The sequence below is a fragment of the Telmatherina bonti genome (assembly GCF_933228915.1).
Source record: "Telmatherina bonti genome assembly, chromosome: 1".
NCBI classification, from domain to species: domain Eukaryota; kingdom Metazoa; phylum Chordata; class Actinopteri; order Atheriniformes; family Telmatherinidae; genus Telmatherina; species Telmatherina bonti.
In genome coordinates this window covers 43692029-43703724 of record NC_136619.1, presented here as the reverse complement: position 1 = coordinate 43703724, position 11696 = coordinate 43692029, and the positions used below count along the sequence as shown (strand labels likewise).

Below are 11696 nucleotides of genomic sequence, written 5' to 3'. Positions count from 1 at the left end.
CACACCTTCAGTATTACTACACACACCTTCAGTATTACTACACACACCTTCAGTAGTACTACACACACCTTCAGTATTACTACACACACCTTCAGTATTACTACACACACCTTCAGTATTACTACACACACCTTCAAAAGTACTACACACACCTTCAGAAGTACTACACACACCTTCAGTATTACTACACACACCTTCAGTATTACTACACACACCTTCAGTATTACTACACACACCTTCAGTATTACTACACACACCTTCAAAAGTACTACACACACCTTCAGTATTACTACACACACCTTCAGTAGTACTACACACACCTTCAGTATTACTACACACACCTTCAAAAGTACTACACACACCTTCAAAAGTACTACACACACCCTCAGAAGTACTACACACACCTTCAGTATTACTACACACACCTTCAAAAGTACTACACACACCTTCAGTAGTACTACACACACCTTCAGTATTACTACACACACCTTCAAAAGTACTACACACACCTTCAAAAGTACTACACACACCTCAGAAGTACTACACACACCTTCAGTATTACTACACACACCTTCAGAAGTACTACACACACCTTCAGTATTACTACACACACCTTCAGTAGTACTACACACACCTTCAGTATTACTACACACACCTTCAGTATTACTACACACACCTTCAGTATTACTACACACACCTTCAGTAGTACTACACACACCTTCAGAAGTAACTACACACACCTTCAGTATTACTACACACACCTTCAGTATTACTACACACACCTTCAGAAGTACTACACACACCTTCAGTATTACTACACACACCTTCAGAAGTACTACACACACCTTCAGTATTACTACACACACCTTCAGAAGTACTACACACACCTTCAGTATTACTACACACACCTTCAAAGTACTACACACACCTTCAGTATTACTACACACACCTTCAAAAGTACTACACACACCTTCAGAAGTACTACACACACCTTCAGTAGTACTACACACACCTTCAGTATTACTACACACACCTTCAGAAGTACTACACACACCTTCAGTATTACTACACACACCTTCAGAAGTACTACACACACCTTCAGAAGTACTACACACACCTTCAGTATTACTACACACACCTTCAAAAGTACTACACACACCTTCAGAAGTACTACACACACCTTCAGAAGTACTACACACACCTTCAGTATTACTACACACACCTTCAGAAGTACTACACACACCTTCAGTATTACTACACACACCTTCAAAAGTACTACACACACCTTCAGAAGTACTACACACACCTTCAGTATTACTACACACACCTTCAGTATTACTACACACACCTTCAGAAGTACTACACACACCTTCAGAAGTACTACACACACCTTCAGTATTACTACACACACCTTCAGTATTACTACACACACCTTCAAAAGTACTACACACACCTTCAAAAGTACTACACACACCCTCAGAAGTACTACACACACCTTCAGTATTACTACACACACCTTCAGTATTACTACACACACCTTCAAAAGTACTACACACACCTTCAGTATTACTACACACACCTTCAGTAGTACTACACACACCTTCAGTATTACTACACACACCTTCAAAAGTACTACACACACCCTCAGAAGTACTACACACACCTTCAGTATTACTACACACACCTTCAGAAGTACTACACACACCTTCAGTATTACTACACACACCTTCAGTAGTACTACACACACCTTCAGTATTACTACACACACCTTCAGTATTACTACACACACCTTCAGTAGTACTACACACACCTTCAGAAGTACTACACACACCTTCAGTATTACTACACACACCTTCAGTATTACTACACACACCTTCAGTATTACTACACACACCTTCAGAAGTACTACACACACCTTCAGTATTACTACACACACCTTCAGTAGTACTACACACACCTTCAGTATTACTACACACACCTTCAGTAGTACTACACACACCTTCAGTATTACTACACACACCTTCAAAAGTACTACACACACCTTCAGAAGTACTACACACACCTTCAGTATTACTACACACACCTTCAAAAGTACTACACACACCTTCAGAAGTACTACACACACCTTCAGTATTACTACACACACCTTCAGTAGTACTACACACACCTTCAGTATTACTACTCACACCTTCAGTATTACTACACACACCTTCAAAAGTACTACACACACCTTCAGAAGTACTACACACACCTTCAGTATTACTACACACACCTTCAGAAGTACTACACACACCTTCAGTATTACTACACACACCTTCAGTATTACTACACACACCTTCAGAATTACTACACACACCTTCAGTATTACTACACACACCTTCAGTAGTACTACACACACCTTCAGTATTACTACACACACCTTCAGAAGTACTACACACACCTTCAGTATTACTACACACACCTTCAGAAGTACTACACACACCTTCAGTATTACTACACACACCTTCAGTATTACTACACACACCTTCAGTATTACTACACACACCTTCAGTATTACTACACACACCTTCAGTAGTACTACACACACCTTCAGTATTACTACACACACCTTCAGTAGTACTACACACACCTTCAGTATTACTACACACACCTTCAGAAGTACTACACACACCTTCAGTATTACTACACACACCTTCAGAAGTACTACACACACCTTCAGTATTACTACACACACCTTCAAAAGTACTACACACACCTTCAGAAGTACTACACACACCTTCAGTATTACTACACACACCTTCAAAATTACTACACACACCTTCAGAAGTACTACACACACCTTCAGTATTACTACACACACCTTCAGTATTACTACACACACCTTCAGTAGTACTACACACACCTTCAGTATTACTACACACACCTTCAGTATTACTACACACACCTTCAGAAGTACTACACACACCTTCAGTATTACTACACACACCTTCAGTATTACTACACACACCTTCAGTATTACTACACACACCTTCAGTAGTACTACACACACCTTCAGTATTACTACACACACCTTCAGTAGTACTACACACACCTTCAGAAGTACTACACACACCTTCAGTATTACTACACACACCTTCAAAAGTACTACACACACCTTCAGAAGTACTACACACACCTTCAGTATTACTACACACACCTTCAGTATTACTACACACACCTTCAGTATTACTACACACACCTTCAGTAGTACTACACACACCTTCAGAAGTACTACACACACCTTCAGAATTACTACACACACCTTCAGTATTACTACACACACCTTCAGTAGTACTACACACACCTTCAGTATTACTACACACACCTTCAGAAGTACTACACACACCTTCAGTATTACTACACACACCTTCAGTATTACTACACACACCTTCAGTATTACTACACACACCTTCAGTAGTACTACACACACCTTCAGTATTACTACACACACCTTCAGAAGTACTACACACACCTTCAGTAGTACTACACACACCTTCAGTATTACTACACACACCTTCAGTATTACTACACACACCTTCAGTATTACTACACACACCTTCAGTAGTACTACACACACCTTCAGAATTACTACACACACCTTCAGTATTACTACACACACCTTCAGTAGTACTACACACACCTTCAGTATTACTACACACACCTTCAGAAGTACTACACACACCTTCAGAAGTACTACACACACCTTCAAAAGTACTACACACACCTTCAGTATTACTACACACACCTTCAGTATTACTACACACACCTTCAGTATTACTACACACACCTTCAGTATTACTACACACACCTTCAGAAGTACTACACACACCTTCAGTATTACTACACACACCTTCAGTATTACTACACACACCTTCAGAAGTACTACACACACCTTCAGTATTACTACACACACCTTCAGAAGTACTACACACACCTTCAGTATTACTACACACACATTCAGTATTACTACACACACCTTCAAAAGTACTACACACACCTTCAGTAGTACTACACACACCTTCAGTAGTACTACACACACCTTCAATATTACTACACACACCTTCAGTATTACTACACACACCTTCAAAAGTACTACACACACCTTCAGAAGTACTACACACACCTTCAGTATTACTACACACACCTTCAGTAGTACTACACACACCTTCAGTATTACTACACACACCTTCAGTAGTACTACACACACCTTCAGTAGTACTACACACACCTTCAGTATTACTACACACACCTTCAGTATTACTACACACACCTTCAGTATTACTACACACACCTTCAAAAGTACTACACACACCTTCAAAAGTACTACACACACCTTCAGAAGTACTACACACACCTTCAGTATTACTACACACACCTTCAGTATTACTACACACACCTTCAGTATTACTACACACACCTTCAAAAGTACTACACACACCTTCAGTATTACTACACACACCTTCAGTAGTACTACACACACCTTCAGAAGTACTACACACACCTTCAGTATTACTACACACACCTTCAAAAGTACTACACACACCTTCAGTATTACTACACACACCTTCAGAAGTACTACACACACCTTCAGTAGTACTACACACACCTTCAGTAGTACTACACACACCTTCAGTATTACTACACACACCTTCAGTATTACTACACACACCTTCAAAAGTACTACACACACCTTCAAAAGTACTACACACACCTTCAGAAGTACTACACACACCTTCAGTATTACTACACACACCTTCAGTATTACTACACACACCTTCAGTATTACTACACACACCTTCAAAAGTACTACACACACCTTCAGTATTACTACACACACCTTCAGTAGTACTACACACACCTTCAGAAGTACTACACACACCTTCAGTATTACTACACACACCTTCAAAAGTACTACACACACCTTCAGAAGTACTACACACACCTTCAGTATTACTACACACACCTTCAGTAGTACTACACACACCTTCAGTATTACTACACACACCTTCAAAAGTACTACACACACCCTCAGAAGTACTACACACACCTTCAGTATTACTACACACACCTTCAGAAGTACTACACACACCTTCAGTATTACTACACACACCTTCAGTATTACTACACACACCTTCAGTATTACTACACACACCTTCAGTAGTACTACACACACCTTCAGAAGTACTACACACACCTTCAGAATTACTACACACACCTTCAGTATTACTACACACACCTTCAGTAGTACTACACACACCTTCAGTATTACTACACACACCTTCAGTATTACTACACACACCTTCAGTAGTACTACACACACCTTCAGTATTACTACACACACCTTCAGTAGTACTACACACACCTTCAGTATTACTACACACACCTTCAGAAGTACTACACACACCTTCAGTATTACTACACACACCTTCAGAAGTACTACACACACCTTCAAAAGTACTACACACACCTTCAGTATTACTACACACACCTTCAGAAGTACTACACACACCTTCAGTATTACTACACACACCTTCAGTATTACTACACACACCTTCAGTATTACTACACACACCTTCAGAAGTACTACACACACCTTCAGTATTACTACACACACCTTCAGTATTACTACACACACCTTCAGAAGTACTACACACACCTTCAGTATTACTACACACACCTTCAGAAGTACTACACACACCTTCAGTATTACTACACACACATTCAGTATTACTACACACACCTTCAAAAGTACTACACACACCTTCAGTAGTACTACACACACCTTCAGTAGTACTACACACACCTTCAGTATTACTACACACACCTTCAGTATTACTACACACACCTTCAAAAGTACTACACACACCTTCAGAAGTACTACACACACCTTCAGTATTACTACACACACCTTCAGTAGTACTACACACACCTTCAGTATTACTACACACACCTTCAGTATTACTACACACACCTTCAGTAGTACTACACACACCTTCAGTAGTACTACACACACCTTCAGTAGTACTACACACACCTTCAGTATTACTACACACACCTTCAGTATTACTACACACACCTTCAGTATTACTACACACACCTTCAAAAGTACTACACACACCTTCAAAAGTACTACACACACCTTCAGAAGTACTACACACACCTTCAGTATTACTACACACACCTTCAGTATTACTACACACACCTTCAAAAGTACTACACACACCTTCAGTATTACTACACACACCTTCAGTAGTACTACACACACCTTCAGTATTACTACACACACCTTCAGAAGTACTACACACACCTTCAGTAGTACTACACACACCTTCAGTAGTACTACACACACCTTCAGTATTACTACACACACCTTCAGTATTACTACACACACCTTCAGTATTACTACACACACCTTCAAAAGTACTACACACACCTTCAAAAGTACTACACACACCTTCAGAAGTACTACACACACCTTCAGTATTACTACACACACCTTCAGTATTACTACACACACCTTCAAAAGTACTACACACACCTTCAGTATTACTACACACACCTTCAGTAGTACTACACACACCTTCAGAAGTACTACACACACCTTCAGTATTACTACACACACCTTCAGTATTACTACACACACCTTCAGTATTACTACACACACCTTCAGTATTACTACACACACCTTCAGTAGTACTACACACACCTTCAGTATTACTACACACACCTTCAAAAGTACTACACACACCCTCAGAAGTACTACACACACCTTCAGTATTACTACACACACCTTCAGAAGTACTACACACACCTTCAGTATTACTACACACACCTTCAGAAGTACTACACACACCTTCAGTATTACTACACACACCTTCAGAAGTACTACACACACCTTCAGTAGTACTACACACACCTTCAGTATTACTACACACACCTTCAGTATTACTACACACACCTTCAGTATTACTACACACACCTTCAGTAGTACTACACACACCTTCAGTATTACTACACACACCTTCAGTATTACTACACACACCTTCAGTATTACTACACACACCTTCAGTAGTACTACACACACCTTCAAAAGTACTACACACACCTTCAGTATTACTACACACACCTTCAGAAGTACTACACACACCTTCAGTATTACTACACACACCTTCAAAAGTACTACACACACCTTCAGAAGTACTACACACACCTTCAGTATTACTACACACACCTTCAGTATTACTACACACACCTTCAGTAGTACTACACACACCTTCAGTATTACTACACACACCTTCAGTATTACTACACACACCTTCAGTATTACTACACACACATTCAGTATTACTACACACACCTTCAGTATTACTACACACACCTTCAGTAGTACTACACACACCTTCAGTATTACTACACACACCTTCAGTATTACTACACACACCTTCAGTATTACTACACACACCTTCAGAAGTACTACACACACCTTCAGTAGTACTACACACACCTTCAGTATTACTACACACACCTTCAGTATTACTACACACACCTTCAGTAGTACTACACACACCTTCAGTATTACTACACACACCTTCAGTAGTACTACACACACCTTCAGAAGTACTACACACACCTTCAGAAGTACTACACACACCTTCAGAAGTACTACACACACCTTCAGTATTACTACACACACCTTCAGTAGTACTACACACACCTTCAGTATTACTACACACACCTTCAGAAGTACTACACACACCTTCAGTATTACTACACACACCTTCAGTAGTACTACACACACCTTCACTATTACTACACACACCTTCAGAAGTACTACACACACCTTCAGTATTACTACACACACCTTCAGTATTACTACACACACCTTCAGTAGTACTACACACACCTTCAGTAGTACTACACACACCTTCAGTAGTACTACACACACCTTCAGTATTACTACACACACCTTCAGAAGTACTACACACACCTTCAGTATTACTACACACGCCTTCAGTAGTACTACACACACCTTCAGTATTACTACACACACCTTCAGTAGTACTACACACACCTTCAGTATTACTACACACACCTTCAGAAGTACTACACACACCTTCAGAAGTACTACACACACCTTCAGTAGTACTACACACACCTTCAGTAGTACTACACACACCTTCAGTATTACTACACACGCCTTCAGTAGTACTACACACACCTTCAGAAGTACTACACACACCTTCAGTATTACTACACACACCTTCAGAAGTACTACACACACCTTCAGAAGTACTACACACACCTTCAGTATTACTACACACGCCTTCAGTAGTACTACACACACCTTCAGAAGTACTACACACACCTTCAGTATTACTACACACACCTTCAGAAGTACTACACACACCTTCAGTATTACTACACACGCCTTCAGTAGTACTACACACACCTTCAGTAGTACTACACACACCTTCAGTAGTACTACACACACCTTCAGTAGTACTACACACACCTTCAGTATTACTACACACACCTTCAGTATTACTACACACGCCTTCAGTAGTACTACACACACCTTCAGTAGTACTACACACGCCTTCAGTAGTACTACACACACCTTCAGTATTACTACACACACCTTCAGAAGTACTACACACACCTTCAGTATTACTACACACGCCTTCAGTAGTACTACACACACCTTCAGTATTACTACACACACCTTCAGAAGTACTACACACACCTTCAGTAGTACTACACACACCTTCAGTATTACTACACACACCTTCAGTATTACTACACACACCTTCAGTATTACTACACACACCTTCAGTATTACTACACACACCTTCAGAAGTACTACACACACCTTCAAAAGTACTACACACACCTTCAAAAGTACTACACACACCTTCAGTATTACTACACACACCTTCAGTATTACTACACACACCTTCAGAAGTACTACACACACCTTCAGTATTACTACACACACCTTCAGAAGTACTACACACACCTTCAGTATTACTACACACACCTTCAGTATTACTACACACACCTTCAGAAGTACTACACACACCTTCAGTATTACTACACACACCTTCAGAAGTACTACACACACCTTCAAAAGTACTACACACACCTTCAGTATTACTACACACACCTTCAGTATTACTACACACACCTTCAGTATTACTACACACACATTCAGTATTACTACACACACCTTCAAAAGTACTACACACACCTTCAGTATTACTACACACACATTCAGTATTACTACACACACCTTCAAAAGTACTACACACACCTTCAGTAGTACTACACACACCTTCAGTATTACTACACACACCTTCAGAAGTACTACACACACCTTCAGAAGTACTACACACACCTTCAGAAGTACTACACACACCTTCAGAAGTACTACACACACCTTCAGTATTACTACACACACCTTCAGTATTACTACACACACCTTCAGTAGTACTACACACACCTTCAGTATTACTACACACACCTTCAGAAGTACTACACACACCTTCAGTATTACTACACACACCTTCAAAAGTACTACACACACCTTCAAAAGTACTACACACACATTCAGTATTACTACACACACCTTCAGAAGTACTACACACACCTTCAGTATTACTACACACACCTTCAGAAGTACTACACACACCTTCAGTATTACTACACACACCTTCAGTATTACTACACACACCTTCAGAAGTACTACACACACCTTCAGTATTACTACACACACCTTCAGAAGTACTACACACACCTTCAGTATTACTACACACACCTTCAGAAGTACTACACACACCTTCAGTATTACTACACACACCTTCAGTATTACTACACACACCTTCAGAAGTACTACACACACCTTCAGTATTACTACACACACCTTCAGAAGTACTACACACACCTTCAGTATTACTACACACACCTTCAGAAGTACTACACACACCTTCAGAAGTACTACACACACCTTCAGTATTACTACACACACCTTCAGTATTACTACACACACCTTCAGAAGTACTACACACACCTTCAGTAGTACTACACACACCTTCAGTATTACTACACACACCTTCAAAAGTACTACACACACATTCAGTATTACTACACACACCTTCAGAAGTACTACACACACCTTCAGTATTACTACACACACCTTCAGTAGTACTACACACACCTTCAGTAGTACTACACACACCTTCAGAAGTACTACACACACCTTCAGTAGTACTACACACACATTCAGTAGTACTACACACACCTTCAGTATTACTACACACACCTTCAGAAGTACTACACACACCTTCAGTATTACTACACACACCTTCAGAAGTACTACACACACCTTCAGTAGTACTACACACACCTTCAGTAGTACTACACACACAGCTGTCCTGGTGCTTTCTGACCCCCTGTCCTCCTCCAGGCAGTCGCTCCCTGCTGCTCCTCCTGCCGACTCCTCCTTCCCATCGTGTATTGAGGAAGATGAGCAGGAGACCAGCAGCCAGCCCTCCATAAGTACGTAAGCTCCACCTACATTTCCCATCATGCCCTGAGGCCTGAGCATTGTCGTCAGCGTTCCGCTCTACGTTCTGCTTTCTCTGCAGCCACAGAAAGTTCCGGCTCTTCGTCACTTTGCCTGTCTGGCTCCACCGGCTCCGACAGCGGCTGCGTCTCCTCCCACCTCCAGGAGGCGCAGCCCGAGAAGCCCCGCCCCCATGGCCGACCCTCCTCCTCTTCCTCCAGCAAGCAGCACCTGAACAGAGACTTCCTCTCACCTGTAAGTCAGCTGGTTGATCGATTAAATATGATGATGTCATTAGGGATGCTGTCGTCACATGATCTGTGTCCATTCTCAGAAAACTGCTCCGGTTCTTGGTCCCTCCACCGTCATCTGATCTTCATCTTCCGGTCTTCCTCGTAGGACGCTGCGGCGAGTCACAGCGAGTTACATCAGCATCTGTTGATCATGTGACTGTCTGCAGGGCGGGATGTTTCCCGCCGTCTGGAGGAACTAAACTCGTCTGAGAACAGATTTCTGTTGTTTATGTAAATATTAGTTTATCAAGTTTGATTACATGACCTGAGCTCAGTCTGCAGGTGTGCAAGGGTCGCACCTGGCCCAGGATCAGCCAGACTGACTGTACATGTGTGTATATAAAAACACAGCTGACGTCTGTTGACACCTTTCATACGTGAACAATAAAAATGTTTCATAAAAACTGATTCTGAGCTTTAAAACATCCTCAGACAGGTGTGGACAGGTGGACCGCGTCGGACAGATGTGGACAGGTGGACCGCGTCGGACAGGTGTGGACAGGTGGACCGCGTCGGACAGGTGTGGACCGCGTCAGTCCACCTGTCCGCCCTTTTTTAAACTGGTCTCCATAGCAACAACTGCAGTTAAATCGCCCTGCTCTGCTGCGTTTACGTCCCTGCAGGATGTCGGCCATCTATGATTTCTAGTTTTTGTTTAATAAAATTTGCAAAAATGTTTTTTTTTCTGCGATGTTGCGTCGCCATGGAAACTATATTTTCCATAGTTTCCGTGTGGCAGGTGCAGGTTCTTCAGGTGTTCTGCTCTACGCCCAGCTGCTGATTGGACAATCAGAGCGACATGT

The 11696-nt window shown here is 41.3% G+C and overlaps 1 protein-coding gene across 3 annotated transcripts in view; it reads left to right on the top strand.

The window, feature by feature from the left end:
• Positions 1–11284, top strand: part of plekhg4 (pleckstrin homology domain containing, family G (with RhoGef domain) member 4) — a 124756-nt gene extending 113472 nt beyond the window's left edge. For all 3 annotated transcript variants that reach the window (XM_079241790.1, XM_079241791.1, XM_079241789.1), the window contains exons 21-23: positions 10502–10593; positions 10683–10855; positions 10935–11284. In XM_079241790.1, the coding sequence (XP_079097916.1) occupies positions 10502–10593; positions 10683–10855; positions 10935–10973 (304 nt within the window). In that variant the 3' untranslated portion in view covers positions 10974–11284. The remainder of the gene's footprint in view (positions 1–10501; positions 10594–10682; positions 10856–10934) is intronic.
• The last annotated feature ends 412 nt before the right edge of the window (positions 11285–11696 follow it).